Source organism: Populus euphratica, unplaced genomic scaffold (assembly GCF_000495115.2).
Source record: "Populus euphratica unplaced genomic scaffold, PopEup_1.0 scaffold20.1, whole genome shotgun sequence".
In the NCBI taxonomy this organism is placed as follows: Eukaryota; Viridiplantae; Streptophyta; class Magnoliopsida; order Malpighiales; family Salicaceae; genus Populus; species Populus euphratica.
The window spans coordinates 1,734,166-1,761,329 of NW_011499854.1; the positions used below are offsets into that span (position 1 = coordinate 1,734,166).

The 27,164-nt window shown below is 30.8% G+C and overlaps 4 protein-coding genes across 10 annotated transcripts; 3 read left to right on the forward strand and 1 right to left on the reverse strand.

Annotated features, from left to right (window-relative positions):
- The first annotated feature begins 169 nt into the window (after window positions 1-169).
- Window positions 170-2,262, forward strand: LOC105122608 (Ribosomal protein L36). Its single transcript, XM_011021821.1, has 3 exons — window positions 170-288; window positions 798-945; window positions 1,873-2,262. The coding sequence occupies exons 2-3, from the start codon at window positions 803-805 to the stop codon at window positions 2,021-2,023; spliced, it is 294 nt and encodes a 97-aa protein (XP_011020123.1). The 5' UTR covers window positions 170-288; window positions 798-802; the 3' UTR covers window positions 2,024-2,262.
- Window positions 2,263-5,012: 2,750 nt separating this feature from the next.
- On the forward strand, window positions 5,013-6,836 carry LOC105122609 (basic 7S globulin-like). The gene has a single exon (XM_011021822.1). It carries the CDS (start codon window positions 5,328-5,330, stop codon window positions 6,621-6,623), a length of 1,296 nt encoding a protein of 431 aa, XP_011020124.1. The 5' UTR covers window positions 5,013-5,327; the 3' UTR covers window positions 6,624-6,836.
- Window positions 6,837-6,998: 162 nt separating this feature from the next.
- Window positions 6,999-11,434, reverse strand: LOC105122610 (pentatricopeptide (PPR) repeat-containing protein). 6 transcript variants are annotated; one of them, XM_011021825.1, is made up of 3 exons: window positions 9,263-11,434; window positions 7,441-7,530; window positions 6,999-7,347 (listed from the first exon to the last, which is right to left on the reverse strand). In XM_011021825.1, the coding sequence occupies exon 1, from the start codon at window positions 11,401-11,403 to the stop codon at window positions 9,907-9,909; it is 1,497 nt and encodes a 498-aa protein (XP_011020127.1). In that variant the 5' UTR covers window positions 11,404-11,434; the 3' UTR covers window positions 6,999-7,347; window positions 7,441-7,530; window positions 9,263-9,906. The 6 variants fall into 6 exon arrangements, with proteins under 6 accessions (XP_011020127.1, XP_011020130.1, XP_011020125.1 ...); XM_011021828.1 differs by having other exon boundaries at window positions 6,999-7,350; XM_011021827.1 differs by lacking the exons at window positions 6,999-7,347; window positions 7,441-7,530 and adding exons at window positions 7,922-8,011; window positions 8,165-8,255.
- A 6,771-nt stretch (window positions 11,435-18,205) lies between these two features.
- LOC105122612 (uncharacterized) lies at window positions 18,206-20,704 on the forward strand. Of its 2 annotated transcripts, none has more exons than XM_011021829.1 (5): window positions 18,206-18,342; window positions 19,515-19,770; window positions 19,843-19,933; window positions 20,260-20,326; window positions 20,423-20,704. In XM_011021829.1, exons 1-5 carry the CDS (start codon window positions 18,274-18,276, stop codon window positions 20,474-20,476), a joined length of 537 nt encoding a protein of 178 aa, XP_011020131.1. In that variant the 5' UTR covers window positions 18,206-18,273; the 3' UTR covers window positions 20,477-20,704. The 2 variants fall into 2 exon arrangements, with proteins under 2 accessions (XP_011020131.1, XP_011020132.1); XM_011021830.1 differs by having other exon boundaries at window positions 18,210-18,342; window positions 19,520-19,770.
- The last annotated feature ends 6,460 nt before the right edge of the window (window positions 20,705-27,164 follow it).

The following is a 27,164-nucleotide window of genomic DNA, read 5'->3' on the forward strand; positions in this document are numbered from 1 at the left end:
TGTTCCAAAAAAATGGATATAGAGTTATTAAAATTGGGTAAAAAACTATTTTAAATTTAATCTCTTAAATCAAGATAATTTTAAACTTTTTATTTATGACTCGAACATGACTTCGAAAAACAATTTGTTACAATACATACATAGTTTAAACCCTAAATACTGAAACGCTATTGGCGCTCTTGTCAGCAAATTATCTCAACCTCCCTCATTCTCCCCCTCAACAGTTCCTTCTTCTTTGTTTCAACACGCCCGTTAATCTCCAGACTCCTCGCCACAACCCCACTGTTGGTTCTCTCTATACTCTTTTTTCTACATTAAATCAAGTTTAATGTAATATTTATGTGTGTTTGAAGATCTTGCTATCATTTTTATTTTTCTTAACTTGGCTTTTGGCATTGAGAGTTAGAATTCCAAAAACCAATGAAACCCATGTATTTTTTTCTTAGTAGTGTACGTAGAGTTATCTGCTTTGTTAATTTTAGGGTTGTTTTAAGAGATGGGTTGGTTGCAATTTAATCTTGGAGTGCTAAAATTATAATTTTTTTATTAAGGTTTTTGTAAATGGGTGCTTAAGCAAATAATGGGCATGTTTATTTCTTAATGTTGGGGCTTAGGATCATATGTACAGTGAATTTGCTCGATAAGTGGCATTTTAGGTTAGATATGGTTTTGTTGCCTTTAAATCTTGAAAGGAGTCAAAAGTTCAGTTTTTGTGATGCTTTTGGTGAAGTGGTTCTTAATCAAATGATAGGTTTGAATTTGTTTTGACGGTTTCTTGATTTTTTTCATATTCGCAGTAGCTATGAAGGTGAGATCATCAGTGAAGAAGATGTGTGAATTTTGTCAGATAGTTAAGCGTCGTGGACGGATATATGTAATCTGTAGCTCTAATCCCAAGCACAAGCAACGTCAAGGGTTCTCAACATTTGCTTATGGTGGACTCATGTGTGTACTCCCTCTATCTCTTTAATTTGGTTTATTTTTATTTTCAGATGCTTGTGATTTTAAACGCTTTCTTTTTTCATTGTATAGGTTTTTTTAACACTTTTAAGCATCCAATTATTTGATTTCCTCTTATTAAAAGTCTGGTATCTTGTTTATATGGCATGCTTGAGATGAATTTGGGTTAATATGTTGGTTAACATATATTCTTTTGGAGATTGATTTCCTTCTTAAAAGTTTTGGCATGTTTATAGAATCTGAAACTGTAAGGGCTGTTGTTGACCTTTTTTGTACTTGTTCTGTTTTGCCACAAATAAGCCATCTTGTCAATTGATTGATCCGTATTTTGGATTGCTGGCAATCCCTAGATATCATTATTATACAAAAAAAGACCCTAGATATCATACGATACTTTGTCCCTTGCTGAAGAGCTCTGAGCCGCTTGAAGTTACCGATGGCCTCCTGCACAAAAGTTACTAGGGACACAACCATATATCAATCATGGAGACCAGTATCTTGTCTCTTCATTTTTGTCTGTTACACTACAGAAATACAAACTAATTTATAAGCTGGAGAGTCCTGTACAGTCTTGCGCTAGTAGATATGCATGATTCATTAAGTTGGTTTCATGCCATCGCGATGTTAAAATTCCTTTGCTCTTTTTGAAGAATCTCAATCATATCATTCTGAAGTGATATTGGTCTAGTCTTGATCTCTTTTTGGGCTTGTGCATGTGTTTTTGCGCTTGTGTTGCACTCATTGAGTAAAGGCATGGACATTACTAGTTCAGTTGAGAACAGTTTATGTTGACAAGTAGCTCTCAATTTGGCACATTAGGCATTGAATTTTAATAGGGATGCAGTATGAAAACACCTTTCTAGTTGAATACCTGTGGAAATTTAATAATGCGCTTGCTGATATGTTTCCTAGATCTGCGGAGACTAGTGCCCCACAGAGAATTGTACCCAGTCAAAGCACGGGGGTAGGTCTGGCTACTCTCACACCCAAAAAGCATGAACCATCAGCCATGTATGGATGGAGAGCTGCCCTTTCATCTTTCGTTTTCAAACAAGAGAATTAGCTGAAGAAGAATTGAAGTTAATGGTTGACTGGTAGTATCTGTTTCAGGCCTCATGAAAATGTTAATCACTCATCTTTTTTTTTCAACTATTTGTTTCATTACTTGGCTTGGACATTCACTTTTTCGTTGATGCTCATTTCAAATCCGGTACCATTGTCCGGCTAATACCTGTTGTTTAGATTGCTCATTGTTTGATGCGGTATATGGTGTGTATATAAGAAAATTGAGAATGACTTTGATGCGGCCAAGCTTATTTCACTTGTACGACAACCAATAAATGAGATCATAGCGATTTGAAATTTTGGGTTGTGTTTTCACATGGGTTATATCTATTTATTTATTTGTAATTGCCTAATTGGAACCCTTCTGTCCTCTTAGATAATAGCACGAATTGGAACTTGAATTTGAAATACTAGGAGGCAGGAGCATGACTTGGGTTTGCATAACGTTGGGGGAAAAAAGAAAAATGTCTACTAATTTAGCAGGAGAAACATGCTCTGTTTATATATATAGATATGGCTAACTAACTTTATTCGATACTGGCTTTTTTTTTTTTGGGAAATTTTCTTATGGTTTTAGAACTTAGAAAGTAGCTTTAGTCTTGGGCATTGGGGCGACAGGTTTAAAAGTTGCAGAGAAGTTATGGAGAAAAGAAAGGAAAAATATGTGCTTGGATTTTTTTACTTTTTCTATGCTAAATACATGGGAAATCTGAGAAAAACAGCGATAGTGAATAGATAGCCAGAATACGAGACAAAATCTCTTTTCGAGAAGGAAGTTGGAGAAGACAGTTTTCCGGACTTGATTCTCACCTCTACGCTAGTTTACAGGACCTGGAAAAAAGCACGAGAGCATGAGAGCCGATATCGGTACTTATATAAGAGGAGCTGCTCATGGCAGAATGACAAGCGATGAATAGGATCAATTTTCCGTTAGTGGACAGCACAGCCATATGGGAAAGTATGCTTCCAAAGCCCTTCCTTTCTTCTTGAGACCGCGTTCGATGTGCTTGCACTAGGTTTTCTTGTGCTTCTTACATGGTGATTAGTAGATTTAAAGCCATTCTTCAAGGGTATTATCATTTGTTAGAAAATACATCTTAGGATGGTGAGGAAACTGGTATGCCAAAGGTTAAGAAGGAAACAGTGAGATGAATGAATTGTCTGCTTGTACCATAGTTCTAGATTTACGAGTGATTTTCAAGCTATTGATTGCTAAGTAGTTTCCCCAAGAATTGCTCCCCTTTCTCGTGTAAAGTGAAGAGGAGGAACTTAGGAAGAGTTCCACTTACTGTGGATATAAAGATTTGATAAGCTGATAATTTGACAAGCCCTGGCCTTGTTTTGATCTCATCATACCGGGGTTAGTTGATCCTAATGAATGCTTCCAAAAACACAAATATGTCCCGCCCATATATATATATATGGACTATAAATTAGAAAATAAAAGGAAAAAATGAACTATAAATTAGTTTGAGAATATCCCTAAATTAGTTTTATAATATCCTTAATAAGTTGGCTATATTTGAATTATAAGAAAAAGAAGGGCAATGATAGTAAATGAAGAAAAAAAATCACGATAATCTGAGGGAAAAATTCTTTATCCAATAGCAAGAACATAATATTATTTAATTTTTAACCAATTAAAAATAAATAAACAAAAAAAAAAGATAAAATAATCTAGCGAGCCAACCCGAATTAACATGATAGATATAATATGGGCATTAAGGGTGACTTAATTTGAATTAACTTGCTAAACTTATATCCTATGTTATATAGTTGGGATGATCTGACAAAAAAAAAAGGTCAAACGATGATATAAAAAAAATAAGATAAAAAAAGATATCAACCTTCATTAACTTTTTAAACTTGTAATCAAGACTATCAAACTAATGTTCATAAAGTCCAATTCTAAGAAATGAAACATTAAAGGATAAAATAAAAAAAAATAACATAAAAATATTCAATATAAAAAATAGCAATTAAAAGAATTGAGTGGTTAAAATCAAAATAAAAAATAAATTAGAGAAAAATAACAAATTTTTAATCTGAGGGTTGAATTGAAAGGAAAAAAACATTAATAAAAAGAAAAAAATAAAAAAAAATGATCAAAATAATAAAAATAATATAATATAAATTTAGATTGAATGATGAAATTGAAAACAATAAAACTTTAAAAAAACCAAAGAAAAAAAATCATGAATCAAAAGAATAAGAATCAAATTGAAAACATCAATATATGAAAAGAGAAATTAAAAGACCAAATTAAAAAAAAATATTTACAAAAGATCGTAGGATAAAAATTAAAAATCAAATGAAAGAGGAACAAAGTTGAAAAAACTTGAATAAAAAGGACAAATATTTAATTTGATGAGAAGGGAAGAAAAAAAAAATCCACTAGAAACAAATTATCCCACCATAATTCCACCACCATGACACATATCACATCATAAAAAAAAAATAGCAATGCTTCTAATGACATGATAAAAGAACAAGTTTTACCATTTAAAAATACTTCTCACGCATTAGCACATTTAAGTCGGATATTAATAACTTTGTAAATTTATAAATAACAGAAAAAAACTAATATTTAAAAGGCTGAAAAACCTGGAAAAAAGGTTTTTTTAATAACCTCAATAACAATTAAATAATTTTGCTATACATTTATAAATTAAATGATCATGATGCCCTCAACAAAATAATAAATAACAAAAACACTAACTTGACAAGATAAAAAAGACCATTGACCATAGATTTTTTTCAGAGGCATTAAAGTAATTTCAGTATGTATTCAAAAGCAAAAAAACTGAAACTGCCCCTAGACACCGGATATATATATTCCTTAACGTAACGGGCATTTTGGTATTTTTATTGTTTAAAAACTACAAAGACTATATTGAGGGGCAATCTGTAATTGTATTATTACATTTCCCATATATATATATATATAAATAATCCCCCGCTACCCAATTCCAAGAGTAACTTTTACTGTCTATAATAACAAGAAATTAATTCTCTTAATTTGCTTCTTTCTTCTTTCATCAAATCCCTTAATTTAAATCAAGAGCTACTACACACATCACTTCCTAATTTCGAATAAAATCGGCGCACAAGGAAAGATATAGAAGGTCAAAGGGTCAATATTATACAACACACCATCGTAAGCCGGCATACGTGACCTCAAGTTGCCATCCTTGACATAGCCACTATATATTTACACCAACAATAAGCTATAAATAGACTCTGAACCCACTGTACTTCTCCTCCACGCATCAACTCTATCAACAATTATCTTAACATAAACAATGGCTCTCACTCGTAATTTTCTTCTTCTCTTTTGCTCTCTTTTTCTTATATTCAGTCCCCCTTCTATAGCACAAACAACATTCAGGCCTAAAGCATTAGTCCTTCCTGTATCAAAAGATCCATCAAGTCTCCAATACCTTGCCCAAATTAACCAAAGAACCCCTCTAGTGCCTGTAGAGGTGACTCTTGATCTCGGTGGTCAATATCTTTGGGTTGATTGTCAGCAAGGATATGTCTCTTCATCTAAAAAAAATCCAAGCTGCAACACTGCTCAGTGCTCCCTTGCAGTCTATAGGCTTAAGACATGCACTGTCGACAAAAAACTGTGTGTTTTATCCCCTGACAACACTGCGACACGCACTGGCACTTCTGATTACCTTACCCAGGATGTTGTTTCCATTCAATCTACTGATGGATCAAATCCAGGCAGAGTTGTTTCAGTCCCTAATTTCCTCTTCAGTTGTGCTCCAACATTTATCCTACAAGGTCTTGCTAAGGGAGTCAAGGGCATGGCTGGACTTGGAAGGACTAAGATCTCACTTCCTTCTCAATTCTCTGCTGCTTTTAGCTTTCCTAGAAAGTTTGCCATTTGCTTGACCTCTTCAAATGCTAAAGGTGTTGTTATCTTTGGAGATGGACCTTATGTTTTGCTTCCACATGCTGATGATCTTTCTCAGTCCCTCATCTACACCCCATTAATTCTCAACCCTGTAAGCACAGCATCTGGTTACTTTGAAGGAGAGCCTTCCACTGATTACTTCATTGGAGTCAAGTCCATCAAGATCAATGAAAATGTTGTTCCATTAAACGCTTCATTGCTGTCCATTAACAAAGAAGGCTATGGTGGAACCAAGATTAGCACAGTAAATGCTTACACGGTGATGGAAACAACAATCTACAATGCTGTCACTGACTCTTTTGTCAGAGAGCTAGCCAAAGCCAATGTCCCTAGGGTGGCATCTGTAGCACCTTTCGGAGCATGTTTCAACTCAAAGAACATTGTCGGCACACGCGTTGGCCCAGCAGTGCCTCAAATTGATCTTGTCCTGCAAAGCAAGAATGTTTACTGGAGGATTTTTGGTGCAAACTCAATGGTGCAGGTTAAAGATGATGTGTTGTGCCTTGGATTTGTGGATGGAGGAGTGAATCCTAGGACTTCAATTGTCATTGGAGGCCACCAATTGGAGGACAATCTCCTACAGTTCGATCTTGCTGCTTCAAGACTGGGCTTCAGCTCTTCCCTGTTGTTTAGACAAACAACTTGTGCCAACTTCAACTTCACCTCTAAGTCTTAGGAGGATTTTATTAATTATTTAGCATGCTTTTGTTTGATTTTATATTTTATTTTTATCCTAATTCTATATGTTTCTATGGCTTTCTAGGTTTTGTTTGTTAAGAGAGATTAAGGTCTATTGACCAGATATAGTTATCATCAGATACTCTAGTTAGTGAACAGTGTGTTCAGATATGAAATAATAAAATAAAGATGGCTATATTTTCCCTTTCAATTTTCACATGTGGAGACTCGGACATTTTTTCCTGAGAAAGGGATTCGAATAACTTAATTATGCATAAAAACAGTTGATTGAAGATACCTTGGCTCCATGACTAGGGATAAATACTTAAGTTTATCGGAAACATAGAAAAAAAATAGAATCTATTCAAGAGAATTAACCAGATTAATCATAGAAGAAAAACTGAGTAGTCAAGCAATTAGAAATCCTTGTACAAGGCATCATAATGCTGACTGAATTCAGATGCATATGCAATAAAACCAACCAGCAAACCAGTTATGCCCGGTAAGAGAATTTTACAACCTTTGTGTGACAAAATAAATATGTAGACAGCAAAAATTAGTTCAAGCTAAGTTTTCCTAGCTTGCCTCTCAAGAAATTTGGCGGCTTTATAGATACTGATGTTTTCTAAAGCAAAATCTGCCAACAGAAACCCTTGAACCAGAAGGATGTATAACCTACTAGGCTAGGTGAAGGAAAGCAGGACTTGAGGCAGCCAGGATATCTGCTGGATACGGATTGAAAGAACAATATCTGCCTGAATTTTTTTTTTCTTAAGAAAAAAAAAAAGAATAATAGCAAGGTAGAAAGTAAGTACCTTGTGGCAAAGATTAATATAATCATCATCATCATCATATCGAGACCTATTGATGCAGAAACACAGCAAAACTAGGAGTGCATTATTCCGCTAAACAAAAATTTAGACCAAACCAAATCAATTCAAATTTGTTTTGTTAGAAAACAAAGAAATTGAAATTACTACCCATGATCAGTGTTTTGTCAGGAAAAAAACACTTGAAATTGCCTACCAAATAATAAAAGATTAACTGTGCATTTTAAGGGATCGAAACCAGTAAAAAGAAACGCATCAGATACAGTATCCAAACATCCAGATGCATTTTATCAAAGACTTCAGTGAAAGAGAATCTAAATTTCCAAGAAAGTTCATCCAAAAAAAAAAATTGCAATGCAAAGTTTCGTTGAAGCATGTAACAATTCAGACAGCTTTAAAAAAAAAAAGAAGAATAACAGTCAAACCTTGTGCACACATGTAACAATTCAGACAGCTTTAAAAAAAGAAGAAGAATAACAGTCAAACCTTGTGCATGCAGGAGCATCATTTGTTCCATCTCCAGTTGCAGCAACAACGTGTCCCCTCTTTTTCAATCCTTGTGCCAGAAAAAGCTGGTCATTTGTAGAAGACCTCTCTATCATCTAATAATTATTGAATGGCAGAAGTTTCTATGAAATTTGGCTCTTCAAAGTGTACAAATATACAAAAAACACAAAACTAATAATAAATGGACAGACACAAATCTTACTGATATCTTCCCTGCGATTTCTTCTCTTTCTGCTCTGAATAGTTACAAAACACTCTTCTTTCAATAATATTAGGCTCCACAGCATCTTCATCTGAACTCAGTATGCCACATTCCAAAGCAATTGCTTTAGCGGTTTGAGGAATGTCACCAGTTACCATGTTTAAGTATTTACAAAAATTCCTTGTCAATAGTTTCAACAGATGGCATGATCAAATATGCATATATTAAATATCTAGATTCAACATTCATATATCTGTGGGATGGCATCAAATTGAGACGTGAAAATGGAATACCAGATGCCTATCATTCAACCCGATCAATCTAAAACTCCAATGTAGATAACAGTTGTATTCAACCCAATCAATCTATCATTATATTTATGGACAAATAGAGGAAAACCAAAAGAGAAATACAAATTAGTCGAGCATTGAATGTCACAGTGACATTACTCTTGAAAACTTTCAACAGGGGGGGAAACCAGGGCATAGAAAGCATTGCAATTAATACAGAGCAAGAAATCGAAACCATGAGTACAAATGAGCACACAAAAATTCTGAAATCAATTTTGAATAAAAAATATATGGTCAGAAATTAAAAAGACAAACTAAATGTTATTGATTACATAGATACAAAATTTGCTTTTCCAAAACAATCATCTGTACCAGGATAGAGATGAGTTCAGAGTTACAAAAAAACAGAATTTAGCATGCTGAAGAATCAATCCAACATAGTTTTTAAAATAAAAAGAAAAAATGGAGAGTCACAAGAGACATGCAATGCTATGCAATAATGACTGAATAAAATTTATCTATCAAGATACAGGTTTTCAGCATACAAAACTTAACAAGTAAAAGTACAGTAAGACCAGCATTTTGGCACAGTTAAGCAGCATCTTTCACACCTGGACGATATGGGTCCTAAATAATTTTATCTTACAATTGAGAAAACTCAATTGCATGTGCAAGTATAGACGTTAACAGCTGAGTGAAACAAAAATGTGTTACATTAATCAACAAACTGAATGAATGAGTTAGTTATATCTGACAATGCCATTATTAAAATAGCACACTGTTACAGAATTTTGATGGTAACACGCACTCTTTATGCCATTAATAGAAAGCAAAACAAGATCTCCAAGGCTCTATTTACAGGTGGAAGTATCTTCCTTCTCACAAAAAAAATCTAATTTTAAGCTTTACAGTTTTCAAAGAGCCATATCTTGTAGCCTCCTGTACTGCTCATTCCAAAATATTCAAAAGAATGTACAACCTCCATCCCCCAAGAAATATCATCTGGCTTTGTGTCCAGGTGAGCTGACCAGTCATGATAAGTTGAGATCTTCGAAGTAGTTTTATATTCCATGTCTCCCCCCTCAGGACTTCCCCCACAATCCATGATGACACCTCGAGTGAGATAATACCCTCACTAGCAACATGCCAATAAGTCAAATCAATGTCTGTTCCTCTACTTGCCTTCCCAAAAGTGACATGCTTTCCATCCAGAAGGAACTTTTTAGCTGTAATGAAAAGATGAGATGCAGTGGAGTCCGGGCCTGTAAATGGATTTACCATTTCCTCACCCCACCTCCTTCCCCGTTGTCTCTATCTCTAAACCCAACCATAAAAATTATGACAACCAGATACATTTCCTGGAAGAAAGCATTTCTACTAAATCAGGAGAAGCCCCAGCTAGTGCCAATAAATTGGTTGACATCCAAATAAAAGTGTACAAACTCTATATTTTCACCTATGAATAAATTTAATACACTGTTGTGCAGAACTTCTTGTTTTAGAAAGCCCATCTATGAACCTATTATATGTGGCAAGGTCAGGTATAAAATCCTTATCCAACATCTCATCCACCAAAGCTTCCCCTTCCTTTCTTTTACCCTCTCTTATACACCCAGATACCAAAATGTCATATGTCATCTCATCTACATCCAAACCCTTTCTAGAAGCCAATAATCTCAATTTGTTACCATCAACTGTTCTTCCCTCATTGCAAAGATCATTAAGCAGGCAATTAAAAGTCATTATATCAGGAACAATATCCTCTTTCAACATCCTTTCCATCAATCCAAACGCTTCCTCTCTTCTACCAGACTTTCTCAAACCTTCTATCAAAGTGGTACAAGAAATCATGCTAGGAATATTTCCATTCCTCCACAACTCATCCAACACTTCCAAAGCTCTATCCGCCATTCTTTTCCTGCAAAGCATATCCACAAGACCAAAAGAATCAAACTTCCTTGGCAAAACCCCTTTCCTCGTAAAATCAATCAACAATCCACATGCCTCCGAAGCCTGCCCTTCCTTGCAAAGTCCATCAATCAAAATCTCAAAAGTCACACTCGATATCTCACACCCCAGATCAATCATCTCATACACCATTTTAACCCCTTCCTCAAACTTCCTCTCCCTAAAAAACCCTTTAATCAAAGTATTAAAACTAACCACATTAGGACTACACCCTTTCTCTTTCATTTCTCTAAACAATTCCAGAGCCAATTCGAACATGTAATTCCTACAATAACTACTTATCAATATATTAAAAGTAAACACATCAGGCTTAACTCTATCCTTCAACATCCTATCATAAACCCCAATAGCCCTATCATGTTCTCCACACTTCACACACCCATTAATCAAAATGTTGTAAACAACAACACTAGGCCTTCCATCAATCAACTTCCTCATACATTCAAAAGCTAACAAAGCATCATCCAATTTCCTAGCTTTGCAGTAAGCACTAATACAAAACTGAAATATGGGTTCAATTCTTGAACAAGAAAATATACCTTCACTACAAGGACAAGGATTTGATGACATAAATTGAAGAAGCAAAGCAAGCTCCTCTAACCTGTTTGTGATAGCAAGAGTCCTCGCCATCCATTCAAAAGTTTGATGATCATGACTAAAAGAGTCTATAGTAGAAACCCAGTTGAAAATATGAAAGTCATAGTGAGAGAAATGTGGGTGGTGGTGAAGTTTGGTTTTGAAGAAGTGGAGGAGGTTTTGAGGGGTTAAAGGTTGGATCTTTGTGAGATGGGAGTTGAGGAAGTGGAGGAGGTTTGTGTGGTTAGAGGTAGGTGTGAGAGTGAGAGTAGGGAGAGGGGCTAAATGGGTTGTTGGTGGTGGTTTTGGAAGAGGAGGAAGCGGTGGTTGTGGTGGCGGTGATGGAAGTTTATCAAGGGCTTTGATGATGGGAGGAATTGTGAATTTTTTCTTTCTGAACGACATTTTGCGTGTCGATCAATCGAAAACAGAGACAGTAATTATAGGGAGTAGGGACTCTGTTTTGCTGCTATGAACATCGCACTTGCTGGCTTCTTTTTGGGCTAACTTCATATTAGTCCCCAATCTGTTACACATTTCTCAATTCGATTCCTATACTATAACTTTTAGTAGGAATCCAACCTTGATGCTTACTATATTAATCCATTAATCCAGTGATGTAGAGCTCTAGTATGATCAAATCCAAATAATTATGATAGAAATGATTTATTTTTATTTGGATTAAATAATTTTTATTTAATTATATGATAATAAAAATAAATACTTGTAAAAGAAAGTACAAATCAAATAAAATTAAATATTAAGATATTTGTTTGATTGTAATAGTTTTATAAAAAACAAAACAAAATGATTTATGAAGATAAATTTTAAATTATATTAAATGATAAAATTGAAAAAAACAGTAAGAGAGAGAGTGATGGTGTTAATATTAACAATGAAGTTCCATATAGAAAGCTAAATTTTGAAGATGTGCAAGGTAATTTGATTTGTTCATTCTTTCGGTAGGAAAGGAATGAACAGTATAGGTTTCCAGTCATTTCCAATTTTTTTTTTCTTTCATGAAATGGGTTTTGAATAAAACTCTTTTACACGAGCAAATGTGAAGAAAAATTATTAGATAACTGTATTGGTGAGTAAAATAACTGAATTATCCGAAATATTTATAAAAATTGATTAAAAAATAACTAAATCAAATATAGTTTTCGATTTTTTAGAATAATTTTGGTTATAAAAGCTTTTTTAAAAAATCATTTTGGTTGAATTCCGTTTCATATTTTAAAAACAAACAATGAATTCCATTATATAAAATATAAGGAGATTAAAAAGAACTACTAATTTTTTTAACAACATAAATATATATATAATGATCATTCATGATCTATAAATTTTGAACTATCTAAGATTATCAAAAATCTCAATATAATTTAATTTCGTATTATAAAGAAGAAGCTCTAATTTTGATTTTTTTCAATGAAAAAATATGGATATTGATTAAGTTACAAACTTGTTATTCAATATAACCTAATCTAACATAAAAATTAAATCATAGCACCCAACTTTATTCAATGTTGATCAGTTAATAATTTATCATTAGTTTTACAAAAAAAAATTAATTTTAGAAATTACTATTAGCACTATAGTTATTAAACCCAATGTAAAATCCCTATTTAAAAAAAAAAATCTTAGGGCTAAAATAAAAAAAAAAGAAAAATATTTCCTTAAGATATATTTAAAAAAAATCTTAGGGCTAAAATAAAAAAAAAACAGAGAAAAATGTTTCCTTAAGATATAATTTTTTTAAAAAAAAAACATGGTAAGAACCTGAAAATCTCTTAGTCTTTAGAGTATCATTACAAGGAGAAAGGGGTAAGATTTCTAGAAATTCTTTCAAAAAAGAAACAGTCATAAAAAGAAAACCACGAAGGTTTTAAGAAAAAAAAAAAGAAGCAGATGAATTGTGAAAGAGAAGAAGAATTGATCAATCAAGGTGAAATTGACACAAAATCAATTGGTAAAGCACCTTAAACACTCCATCTTGATATTATTATAGGAAAGCGTGTAAACACTAAAATATTAGAAAATTAAGGTTTATGTAGAATTGAAAAATTGAAGGGTGTTTTGACATAATTGATTGTGTTAGGTTGTAGAGAGCTTAATTTGTGGATGGATTATATAATGAAAAAAAAAAGAATTGAAGAAAAGATAAAATCCTTAAATCTTGAAATTAGGATTCTTGAAGAAAATTTAGGAGAAATTGGGTTTATTATGAAAATATATCTAGATTAAATAAGTATAAGGTTTGATTGTGAAGCATAGATTGATTTGTTGGGAAAAAAACCCACACCTTAGGGGGGTAGGTTCGACCAAAACAATGATTTTTTTTTTGTGTGTGTATTCTTTGTTGAAAATTTATGCATGTTTAATGATATGGGAATATCTTTGATGAGTTACATGTAGTTATTTGCATGAAATCTTATGGAAAGATTGAATTTCATGAATTCCTGAATTCTAGGGTTTTGAATAAATTTTAGATAAAAATAATGATTTTTGATGAAGTTTTAAAATAGAGAATTGAATTAAGTATAATTTAGTGAAAGAAAGAAAAAGAAAACCTTTACAAATAAAGATAGGGATTTTGATCCCCGTGAATTTTGTGGGGAAAATGGGGGGTTTGTAGTAATTGAATGTGTGTCCTTAAAGAATTCATCATTTGATTTGTTAAGTATGAAATATGTATAAGTATGAGTTGATCTTAAAAGAAAAGCAAAACTTAGGGTTTGAAAGATGACAATTCGGCTAGAAAGAAAGAGAAGAAAGAAATTTTTCAAAAAACAAATCACGCTAGCCATTTTGAGAAATGACTAGATCGTTTCTTAAAATGATGAGATCATTTTGGATACTATTTTGTGATAACTTGACTTTGTATTTTGATTTTTTCTTAGTTTTTATTTGAATCTTTTAGGTTATTTAAGGAATATGAGTGATTATTATATGAAAAAGAAAACATAATTTATTTTTATGCATGAGGTTATCTTTTATAATAGTGTTTCTTGTATGGAATGTAAGAGTTGAAAAATAATGTGAAATGATATAGGGGTACATGTATTCATGAATAACAAGTGCCTAAATTGTTTAAGGAATATTGAGAAACATATTTTTGATATTTGAAAGTGTGAATGTGATGTATGTCTTGGTGTAATGCAGGAGAGATATCAACTATGAAACCCTAGGTAAGTGGGATAGGACCAGTGAAAGGAACAGTTTGTGCTTGTCACCTTAAATCATTTAATTTACAAAAATTATATAAGTCATTATTTTCAATATTCTAATTATTGATTTGTACATATATATATTATAGAATAATAAAGATTCATGAAATTTTGATGTAGAGATTAGTTTAGATAAGTGTTGTATGCATTAAGCCAACCACATGAATTGGAATTAGATTGATAAGTTGTCGTTAATAAAATGCTTGAGTTGTTGAATAAAAAGTTAACCCCATTTCTAAGGTTTAGCTATATGAATTTGAATTGCAAAAAATCAAGTATATATAAGTTATGTGTATTATAGTCGACCATATGTGTGGAGCTAAAATCAAAGTCTTTTAGAGGGCAAGATAGATGCATTTTTATACATAAAAGTCAACCACAAGAGTAAGGCTCTAAAGTTGTTAACAACAAGTTGGTTATGAAAAATAAGGACTTAATCATAAAAATTAATGTATTGGCCATAAGTGTGGAGGTAGTGAGAAATTTATAACCAGTCATATGAGTGAAGACTAGGAAGATGTTGGACATACACTTTAGGCACATAAGCCAATTAAAATAAAATTTTGATTGTTGTTTATATTAATGAACCTCTAAATGAGGTTTACGAAGGGTTAAATATGATGACCTTTAATGTTAAGTTATCTTTGGGTATTTCTATATGGAAAATAATATTTTTAATCTAATACTACATGAAAAAAATTAGCTTAGGGGTTAAGGCTTAAAGGATATCATTGGAGTAAAAGATTTGATTGATGACTTATTACTACTAATAAATACTAATAAATGAGATGGGAAATTTGATGTTGAAGAACGATAACAAAGAAATTGGTGGAAATATATAAAAGCAAATTTTAATATACGCTTGAATTGTTAATGTTGTGATGTGATAATATAATTTTATTCTAACTTCTTAGTATGCTTAGTTTTTACAGGTTTTTCATGTGCTCCTCAAAACTAAGATGATGCAATACACTATTTTAACTATAGTATTATATCAAGCATTATTTAGATATAGGACTATTACTAGTTTCCAATTAGTTATAGAATCTTGATATTTTTATGTTATTCATGCTACTTTCTTTGAAGATTGTAATAGACATATTTGTTGAATTGTGAGGATTATTATGTTGTTATGATAAAGCTTTATCAATGATAATGAATTTTATCTTTTCGTTTTAAATATAAAATTGTAATATTTTACTCTTTTAAGTGCTTTTACTGTATTAGTGTATGACAAATTTGTATGTAATTGTTTGATTGAAAAATATAAATAAAATATTAAGGATATGGTAGTGTTAGCTAGTGGAAAGAAATACACCTATGGTTGTGACACACACACTCACACACACATATCGTGTATTCACATAGTGTGTATGTGGTGGGTGTTACACCTAGCATAGGGTTGACTCAACCAAGAGGTCCAGTTTCGGGTTGTTATAATAAAATATAGTAAAGAACAAAAACAAAATAAAACTTGATATGTTTATAAACATTATCCTTAAAAATATTTCCTCAATAGAAAACTATTTTTTAAGATTCAACAAGTTTCTCCTCTAAAATAAGGGTTATAGAAACAATTAGATCAAGATTGAAAGGAACTACTAGCAAGTTTTGCAAACACGGGAAAATACTATGGTTTTTTTAATATATTCTGATAATAAGAATGCATGGTATATATAAGCTAGTAACATGTAACAGCTGGGCATAAATAAATTTGAGAATTAAAAAATTATTACAATAGTTTTAAAAAAATAAAAGAGTTGTTAAGGAATCAAAGAGTTATAGTAAAAGAGTTATAGTTGTTAAAAATGTTTTAAAATAAAAGAGTAGTTAAGATTTTATGATCGTTAAAAAATTAATTTCAAATATTTAAAAAATTATGGTTTCAATATAAGGGCTAAAAACAAATTATTGCTAAAAACAAAAGATTCAAAAAATATAGGTATTGCTTTGCGTGTAGAAGGCAATTAGAGATTTTCCTCTTGCGCGACTCAATCTTATATGCACGAGCCCACTATAATTTTTTTGTTCGTTGCTATCACATATCAAAATTTACTATATAAACACTAGATGAATATTTTATTATTTTAATATTGAATATAAAGCCCTATATATATATTTTATGTTTATAAGAAATAAATTGTGTTTTTTAATATAGAATAATTTTTTTAAAAAAATAGTCTTCGTTATTTACAACATAGATTGACTTGGAGCAACTTGAAAAGATAAAAAAAAATAATGTTTGAAATTTTAATATCACACATGAAAAAAATCTGAAATAATATATATGAATATAAACTATTAAAAAAAATATAAGGCATAAAATATAATATAGCTATCTCCCATCAAAGAGTTAAAAAAATAATTATTCTACATCATAAAATTAAAAAGCTATTATCCTACATCAAACAATTAAGAAATAATTATTTAGGATGTAAGTTCGAATAGTTATTCCACTTTTGAAAATTTAAGAAACAATGCATGGGTGTGCGTTATCCAGAAAAAAAAAAAGAGGCATGGAAAAACAATCAATGTAAACCATAAAAAAAATATAAAGTGTAGTCCCACGTCAAAAAATTAAGTTATTTTACATCAAAAAGTTAAAGAAACAATTTATGTATATATAAATTATAAAATATACATGTGATTTTAAATATTCATAAATTAATATTATTTTTTAAAGTTTATTAAAAATTTATAAAAAAGCAAGTCTTACCTAGATTATATTGAGTCTTCCAAGTATTTGATTAACCTAACAAGTTGTCGGTTTAACCGAACAATTACAAATCTAGATTTTTTTATAATATAAAACCCAATAAACGCTCAGGATCATCAAGCCCTGCATCAACATATCAGTTCAAGTAAGCTTTCATAACTATCATGAGCACAACCTTCTTTATTTATGGTAAATAAAATGACTAAATTAACGTTGTCGGTTTAACCGAACAATTACAAATTTAGATTTTTTATAATATAAAACTCAATAAATGCTAGGATCATCAAGCCCTGCATCAGTATATCAGTTCAAGTAAGCTTTCATAATTATTGGGTTTTATATTATAAAAAATCTAGATTTGAGTGATATAAACTGTGATCCTCGCGGTGTTTTATATATCTACTGAGTTTGCAGGGTATTTAATGAGCCGTAAGGATTAATCATGGTATACACAAACTAGCCTAAACACTCCACGTAAATAAAAAAAGAAGAAATATTAAATAATAGAAAATTTTAAAATGCTCATCACCTTTCAAAGCGTCTACTAGCTATTTATTTGAAAGGACAAATCTCGTTATCTTTTGCTTTCGTATGAAAGTCACTTCATGCATAATCTAACGATGGCTTTTTAACAAGCCATTAATTCTTTTTCTTTTTCTTTTTTAAATAGAAAAAAAAATGCATACATCGTTTTCCTTTTCAAGGATTCAGGGGAAAGGAAAGGTAGACAGAAAAGCAAATAAATGATGGGGTCTCCTCAGAAATATAATTCGTTTTAACTAAATAACGGTTTCATATAATAAAGGACACTTTTGTCATTTAAATTTAAATCTAAAGACTATGGAAAGGTTGTGTAAAGCCTCTCCATATTGGATGCACTCATTCAATATCATAAATCAATATTATTATCATTATAATAGTTTATAGAAATTTGTATAATTATTAATTTTAAAATTTATAAGATTAATTAAAATAGACATAATATCTACATTAATAAAAAAACTTAATGATAAGGTTAAGATAAGCCTGTCCATAAATACTAAATCATTACCATATATTATGAATTGTTTTTATATGGTGCTGGTACACTCAGTCAATAGATAGTGTGAGCAAAAAACAAAAACATTGCATAAAAAATAAAAAGTAAATTCATACGAATTATAAAAAAATATTATCCAATTTGAAAAAATAATAATAATTACTTAATTAGCAGTCACAAAGTAATAATTAATAGAAATATCAAAAACCACAATATTAATTACTTGACACATCATCCTCTTTAATACCAATTACTGATCCACACTTCTTCTGTCTCCAACACCAAGTTGAATGTCAATTAATGGTGACATTGAAGAGCTCAAGTCCTGCTTGGATCGTTCACTTTCTTGCTTGTATGGGGTAAGTCCTGAAAAGCCCATTTCTTTTTTCTTTATTTGGTTGACTACTCTCTTTGTTTTCATTGGCTTTGATTTGTTGGCTACTGGGTTAGGGACCAGTGTCTGTTTAGTCAACTGGAAGAAGGGTCAGATCTTGAGTTTGAGTTATGAACCTTAAAAGAACAACTGGGTTTGGTTTCTTTTTGGGTAATAATTATGGGTTTTTTTTTTTTTGCAAGTACTTCTGTGTTTTCTCTATTTCTGGTGAAGTTAAGGGTTTTTATTCTTAGAGTGTGATTTAATGACGATTGGGTCAGGAGAAATTTTTGGGTTACTTGAAGTTGTCATAAATTTGGAAACTTTAAATCAAATTCTACTTGAAGTTACAGGAAAAAACCAAGTGAACAAACATGGATCTTTAAGTAGATAATACTTTTAAAACTTGAAGAAGCAAAGATGTTATATTGAAATAGTTCTTATGTTTTTGTATGGAATACATTTTTGGTGAGTTAAAGTCCACTAAGAAGGCACCTAGCTAAGGACCTAAGGGTTACTAATGCATCTTAGATGATTTGTTGCTGGAAGATCGCACTTATCGTAGCTACAGAACTACAGATAGAACTGTTTATGATTCTATAGTTGCTCAAAGATTAAAAATTTATTGCCAGATATAGATGGAGGTGATACTGATAATGGCTCGTTATGATGTTGCCAGTTATTCCTATCCAATAAAATTGATCAAGCAAATGGTAGTTTGGATCAGAGGTTGTATAACTGTCAATTTCTGTACCTCAGCCGTGTCTTAAGCTTCCATCTCAAGAGTGTACTATTGATGAACACAACTGAAACCAATGAAGTCTGGCTCCAAACTAATTATCAGCTATATGAATGCCTTTTTTGGCCTTTCAGCTCTAGCTATATTTAGATTAACTTGTTTCATTGGCTCCTTGGCAATAAAATAGAAAGAAACACGTGAACGTAAGTTTTACTATGTAATTGCTGCTCTGTAGAGAAACGTTTGTGGTGATGTTGCTCCTCAATAAATTAATGATTATGAATTGTATTGAATGATGTTTCCTTATCTCATTATGAACCTTGTCAATGTTAACTTTCATACATAAGGTGATAACACTTTTTATTTTTTTGTTGTCGGGTGTTGCATTTGTATACATGCTTTAACTTGGTTTGCAACAGAACAGTGGCTGTTTTGGATGCTGTACTAAACCCACACCAATTATTGCTGTGGATGAGCCATCAAAAGGATTGAGAATACAAGGTCGAGTGGTGACGAAACCTAGCATATCAGATGATTTTTGGAGTACCAGCACATGTGACTTGGACAACAGTACTGTTCAATCTCAAAGAAGCATCTCATCAATCAGTTTGCCAAATCAGAATCCTGCTAGCAGCACTGGTGGCATGGGCAGCAATAGCGAATTTGTAAATCATGGTAAGTTGAAGCTTATCTGTTCTAGTTGACTATTGATGATGTTATGTTACACTGAGATTTTGTTACTTTCAGGTCTCCTTCTCTGGCAACTGAGCAGGCTTCAATGGATTGGAAGTGGCACATCTGGGAACCAAAATCAGCGAAGAAGGGAATCCAGATTAAGGTGTTTTTCTTTCTTTTAGAAGTTCATTGTTTATTCAGATGCTCATGCTTTCCCCGTACCCCAGCAAAGGCACCATAAATAAGAGGGTTCTCCAGCTCCCTAAGTTTAGGCTGTTGAGTAATGTCCTTCAACAACCCTGTTTTTTCTTTTCTCATTGCAAATCATCTCTACTGGTGATAGCGTGCTGTGTGGCTACCATAAATAACAACCATCACATGATGCTTTTTGGCCTTGGATAGAAGGGGGGGAACTTTTCTGAGTTGGATCTAGTGAATTCCATTTGATTTGTATATGTGCTTTCTCATGTTGATTTGCTGTCTTTTCAGTTGGAATGCAACTTATGAAGGTTTACTAGGATCCAGTAATCCTTTCCCAAAGCCCATCCCCCTTTCTGTAAGTTAATGCAGCTCAGTCTTTTTCACAGTTTTGTTTGCACTTCATCGGAGCCACACAGTCTTGACATTTACTGGTTGGATTTTAACTCATCAGGAGATGGTTAATTTTCTGGTGGATGTATGGGAGCAGGAGGGATTGTACGACTGATGAATTTGAACTGCAAAGATTGTTTCAGCTTTTCACTAATGAAGAATCCTTGTCTGTTTAACTCTTAAGAAACTTCTGTAATTTGTAAATGTCCATGCATGAAAAGGAATATAAAAAAAAGAAGGTCCGAGCAAATGTTTCCACTCAATTGTAATTTTCCCAACTCAATGTGAATCAACGCATCTTTTCTTGTTCTGTAAATGCCATGCTGAAGGCATCTTTTGCACCTCATTAGATGAAATACAGTAACCGCCACGCGTCTCTTTCTTTTAGTTTGGATCACTGTGGATGTTCGGCCGCGCTTCTTCTTCCACATGCCAATCCACGTAAATAGCATGGTGGTGAATCCTACGCGGATGCTGCTGCCCATGTTTCATGTGGAGTAAGATTGCACTGTTAACTGAGCATCCAGTAAAGAGGTTCTTTGCACATTTGTCATATGTAGTTGATGTCTGATGGTCTTGGAACCCTAATGTAGCAATTTGAAGATGTCGAACTCGGAAATCATCCTGTAAGACACACATAAATACCACTGCACGAGCACTATGAAGCTGATCGGATGCGTTTCTTGTTCATTACAAACAAATCTAGCATGATTGACTAAGCTGCAGGTGACTTCGGATAACTTCATGTTAAATCCTCTTAATTCTAGTTATTAGTAGCTAGGGTACTGCGCTGTTGTGCGGGTAGTAGGATTCTAATTTAGTTTTCAATGTATGAGAAAAAGGGAATGTATTTTTCGGTATTATAATTTTTTTTTATTAAAACTTGGGAAGATAATTTCTATGAATAATAAAATAAATTTTAAAAAATATATGAATAGATAACTCGTGAGAAGAGTTGTTAATGCTCATTAAAAATTAAAATATAAAATTGATTATTCTATTAAGGAACAAAAAATAGATGTTCGTGCAAATATTTGATATTGTGTCATAAAGTATTCTTTGATTTTTCTTTAAAAATATCTTTTTTTATCATAAGTATTGCTTTTTAAATAAAAACTTATCATAATATTTTTAAAAATAATTAAAAATAATGAATTGATAATTTTTACGCTAATGTATTAAAAATATAAGAATAATAAACTTGAGAAAAAATATAAAAATTTTATAATAAAAATAGATATTTCATTCCTATTGTATATTCATGTAATGTTTTTAAAACATTTTGCATATTAGATTAATATATAATTATTCAAATAATAATTGTTATTGTTACCATAAAAAGCTTTAATATTATTTGAAAATTATGACATAATCAGATAGTTATTTAGACATCATTTCAATAATTTTATTATAACATAAAATAAAAAAATAAAATAAAAATTTAAGGGCCATTATAAGTGAAAAAAAGGCCATGCACATCTAGGGTGGGAAGATGGGTCCGCGTTCCTGCCCTGCAATTAAGAAGCCCGGGCATACTTAGGTCTGGAAAACCATACTTGCTTGCTTTTTAAAAAAAGTCTGGAAAACCATACTTGCTTGCTTTTTTTTTTTAAAAAAGAAATCAAATGGCATAAAACACCATCTATATGTAATATTTTCCGGTCACTAAAAGTGGATGTAATGATTGAAAAATCAGAAATCAAGCTTTTGGACCTCAAGCACCCAAAGGTTCTTTTTTATGTTAATTTTTTTCATTTGATTTTTTAATTTTTTGTTTGAAGAAGAACCTAAAATCCAATCTTGTAAAACTGATCTCAAGACATTGAACCATGTCGACATAACTTGCAAGAATGTGAGAGGGAGGGAAATGGATGACGGGTAGAAAGCCAGCCATAATCTTTTAATTAGCTTATCTGTTAATTAATATTACTGTTAATGTTGATTTGGGATGTATATACGAGGGAATGGAATTACAGATGGATCATCATGATCCACAATTATGAGGGAGAAATGGGCTCAAGATTAACGAAATGGGACACCAAGGATCGATACTCGATAGAATAGTATTTGAAGGCCTTGAAACATGAACAAGAGCCGCAGCCGTTGTTTTTGAAAAGAATCGTCAGCTTCGCAGATTTTACACGAGCTTGCCGGGTAACCAAGAAAAAAGGCAATTAATTTCTTGATGGGAAAAGACATTAGCAAGATGAAAGAGATACATGCATGCACTTCAACACAAGAGCAGCCTTGTACAATGAATTTTGCGACAAAAAAGTAGACATCAAGTTGCATGAAAACCTTCACAATAAACGGTGGCTGTAAAACCCTAACTATTAGAACACACAAACACTAATTGAAAAACATATAAGCCTAATTGCTTGGCAACATTATAACCACAAGTCATCCGAAGCAGCCCTTTTTTTTTTTGCATTTTAAAACTATCTTTAATGATCGGTCAGATTTCTATATATCCAGATGAAGATCTCAGAGATTAACGCAATAGTTCAGCTTCAATAAAATTTATTTTGATGACCCAGCAAATCTCTAAAGCTTCGAAGGATCTCGACTCTCCTTATTCGTTGTTTAATTATTATACTTTTGTGGCTCAAAGCTCAACCTATATATATATATATATATATTCGTTGTTTAATTATTATACTTTTGTGGACTAAAGCTCAACCTATATATATATATATATCTCCTGCTGTTATTTTGAAAAAGAAAGGAAAAGGGCAAAAAAGGAAAAATAAAGCCGCCCAAAGATTATGTTGCACATGTATGTGTACGGCTAATTCAATGAACATTCCAATGTAATACAAAAATGCATTAAGTTCAATATCAAAACCTTACTGTAAAAATCTAAAAGGAGGATATTACTAATAATTTGATAAATTACATTGGACTTATATAGAGCTTATAAAGACATACAAATAAATAGATAAATAAATATAATAAAATAAATTTCATAAAATATTTGATTATCTTCTTTAAGTAAAATTGAAATAATCTCCTTATTAATTTGAGTTAATCAATTCTTTAATTTTTTTATTGATTAGAAAATTACCTAGAATATTTACCTTGATATCTTCAATTTTAATTTTTGTGAGCTTGACATATATTAAAACCATCTCTATTATCATTACAGACTCATTTGTTTATCAAAATATTCACTATCAATAAACAAATTTAATTGGTCCATAAATAAATTTTAGGTTAAGTTTTTTATATGTTTACAACCATAAAACATATGGCAAAATTAAAACCATGTTGGGTTTTGTAATCAAACACAAGTGCTTTAACATAAAATATTAACAAGTTTTAAAAAATAATTAAAAGTGAATGAGAAATTATTCTCAAAAAACCTTTACATAATAAAAGTTTTAAACACAAAATAACTTTGTGGATTGGATATTGAGCTTATGAGCTCATAAGTTTGTACTTTAGTTTGGTTAATAATAAAACATCACTATTAAGGCCCTACTTGATTAGATCAAGTAATTTTTTTAATCTTTAAAATGTCCCAGTAAATAAACCAATAAATTAATTATTTGATGAGAATAAATGTTATTATAAGTAATTTATGAACTATGAACATTCTTAAATATTTTTCATGAATATAAACATTCATTATAATTATTAAATATTCATGAATTATAAAAGATTAGTGTTTTGGTTTCTAAGTACTATAAATAGGTGTCTTGAATGAGTGGAAAGTAATTTAAAATTTCTTGAGCTTTTTCCTTACTTTATTGGTTTTTTCTTACAAACCACAATTTTAACCAAACATATATAAAGTAATATGAAGAACTTAAAACATATTATCATAACCATAACAGTTACTAAAATACCAAACACACTATCATATCAACAATGAAGAACATAAAAAATAAAGTGTTTTAAAGTAGTCGGATAGATGACATAAAGTAGCTTGCTAGTATGATGAAAATAGGGAACTTAAAACAAAATCAAAGTCCAATCAACTTGTTCTAATACCATATAAAAATTTAAAATAAAAGAGAATATTATTGATAATTTATATTTAACTAAAGTAGAGTTTATATAACTATAAACTAGACAAATAAAATATATATATATAAAATAAATTGTATAAAATAAGTGATCATATTTTTTATTAAATAATTAAAATAATCTTTTGATTGTCTTGAGTTATTTAATTTATTGATTTATTTGTTTTATTTATTAAAAAATAAGTAGTAATATTTACTTTAATTATTTTCTTGACACTTACTATAATAAGAGATGTCATATTTGTTTGTTTTCCATAATCACTATATATACCGACACAATGAAAAATTTTATAGTGTCAAAAGTAGCAGCTAATAATATTCTATTAGTTACTTTCTACAGTGTACTTTGATGAAAGAAATATATACAAAAATAAAAATAAAAAGTCCATGACTCATCATAAATGATAAAAATATCTTCACATACGATTTCTTTCTTTTAGTTACGTCTCTCTATTTTTATAAAGCAAGTCATAAAAAGTAACTAATGAAATGTCATTAGTTACTCTCTAAAAACCATAAAATTACTCCTGAACAAGGATTAATAAACTAGATATTATTAAATATCGACTTTTGTCACAATTAAACACTACACTAGGCATCTAATCCATGTTATACCCTAAATATATATATAAAATTGCATATACATTGATGAAAGTTAAACGCAATTTGAAAAACATTGTTCACCTTATCTAATTGCACTATTCACTGGTGAAATAATTTTCTTTACAAGAAAAAAATAATATCCTTTGGTTTTAGTGGTAACTTGGTATTTTCATAAGCTTATTTGTCATTAAAAATTAGTTCGAAGGTATAGTTGTCTTTTTATATTTTTTAACACAATAAAAATGACATAATTACCTTTAAAATAAAAAATTATAGACCTAGAGGAGAGGGGTATATAAGTCTTTCCATTTGTTAAGGTGCTGTAAATTAATAAGAGTGCCCTTGGAGTAAAAAAAACTAAACCATAGGGTAAAAGGTCTTTTGGTATTTTTTATATTGGTTTTTATATAATTGTTAGGGTAATCAAGGGCATATATATTGTTTTGTATTAATTAAATATTATTTAATTTTAAAAGTTATTGATATGCATTGCACACGAGCTAGCATGTGAGAGACGCCTGTGCATTTTGAGCGATGTGTGTAATTAATGTCTTTTCATGGAAAAATATATTTTTTTGCCGTGTTATTGGATGTACCATCACATCATTTTTCTTTCAATATAGTGCATATTATCGACTTTCAGGTGGTTTTTTTGTTGATTAACCTTTGTTTTTCTTCTCTTTTCTCTTTTACCCAAAAAAACATAAGCTGATTCTTTTTATTCTTAGTATTTCAACTTGAATTCTTATTCTTTTAATATATGGTATTTGTCTTTGGTTTTTTATTTTATTAAAGTTTAATACATCTTCAATTTAATCCTCAATTTTAATTTGTCATACATAATATTTTTTAATTTAGTCATTCTTCTTTTAGTTTCTAATTTCTTTCTGTCTTCTTTTTTGTTAAGGTTTTAATTTTTAATTTTATCTTCCAATCCAAGTATGTGATGTTTTGTTTTTTCTAACTTAGTTATTATTTTTTTAATTTTTTAATTTTTAATTTAATCCTTCACTCTCAAATTCATTCAACTATCTAGATAATCTAGAGGTATTTTTTTCCAGGTTATCATAGTAATTTTTTTTTTTAATTCATCCACTTGCTATCATTGTCAAAAAAAATATATAAATAAAATACAAACTCGTGATGTTGCGCGTGCTGTAAGCAGCATATTGCAACCCCCCTGTTTTTAATTTATTATTAGGAAAAAAAATAGTATAAAAAGGAAGAGGGAGAGGGCCTTTATTTTTTTGCCTCAATCAACGTGGATAGGGAGTCCTGCCGACAGATGCTGAGTATTTATCTTTTAATTTTTGTATGATGATGACATGCATGAACCGGGTGCATATAAATCCACAGCTATACCATCTCACTTTTGCGTGAGATTTGGACCTAATCGGGGTTTGGTGGCTGAATTTTGTGGATCTTGCTATTGCTTGCTTGCATTACGGTTCATGTTTCACTCATTTATCACTCAAATTATTGAAGAGCCACTTAGTGGTTGGAAGAACATATCTTACACTATTTATACCATTGATTATCTTTTTAAATAACAAGTGATTTCTTTAAATGTATAAAAATAATGATTTGCTCGCCATTTTATTTAATCTGAATGAAATTTCTTTTATCTTTTTTTTTTTCATTAAAAAAAAAAACTTATAACTGAAGAGCACGTTGCCAATGGTAACATCCACGCCAATGGTTTTGCCCCTTCTAGACATTATTGCACTAGTTGAAAAGACAAATGAGTTGAACCCTAATAAAGAGTAAAAACAACTAGCGGCAGAGAGCTCACTCAACTTGCATGGAAAAAGAGTTTCATTTAATTAATGGATTAAATGTTGATTAATTAGCGTTTTGATTGAATGGATTGATTGGAACAAATTATAATTAGATTTAATAGCTTTTTTCGTGTGGTTATTAGTTGTTTTCTAAATAATTTTTTGTATTAAAATATAAATTAATGATATGTTTTTATTTTTTAAAAATTATTTTTAATATTAGTATATTAAAATAATTTGAAATACTAAAAATATATCAATTTGAAAAAATAAAAAATAATTTTTTTTTAAAATACTTTCAAAATATAAAAACAAACTTATAATAAAACTGAGAGGTGCTGACAGGTACTTTTTCTTCAACAAGAACAATTGATTCTTTCAAATATGTTATTGC

Bases quoted from the DNA above. Each gene is read 5' to 3' on its own strand.
- LOC105122612 (XM_011021829.1), top strand. From the start codon at position 18,274: ATGTCAATTAATGGTGACATTGAAGAGCTCAAGTCCTGCTTGGATCGT. The intron at 18,343-19,514 runs GTAAGTCCTGAA...GGTTTGCAACAG, and splicing joins CACTTTCTTGCTTGTATGGG to AACAGTGGCTGTTTTGGATG. The intron at 20,327-20,422 runs GTAAGTTAATGC...TTAACTCATCAG, and splicing joins CAAAGCCCATCCCCCTTTCT to GAGATGGTTAATTTTCTGGT.
- LOC105122610 (XM_011021825.1), bottom strand. From the start codon at position 11,403: ATGTCGTTCAGAAAGAAAAAATTCACAATTCCTCCCATCATCAAAGCC.
- LOC105122609 (XM_011021822.1), top strand. From the start codon at position 5,328: ATGGCTCTCACTCGTAATTTTCTTCTTCTCTTTTGCTCTCTTTTTCTT.
- LOC105122608 (XM_011021821.1), top strand. From the start codon at position 803: ATGAAGGTGAGATCATCAGTGAAGAAGATGTGTGAATTTTGTCAGATA. The intron at 946-1,872 runs GTGTGTACTCCC...TATGTTTCCTAG, and splicing joins TTTGCTTATGGTGGACTCAT to ATCTGCGGAGACTAGTGCCC.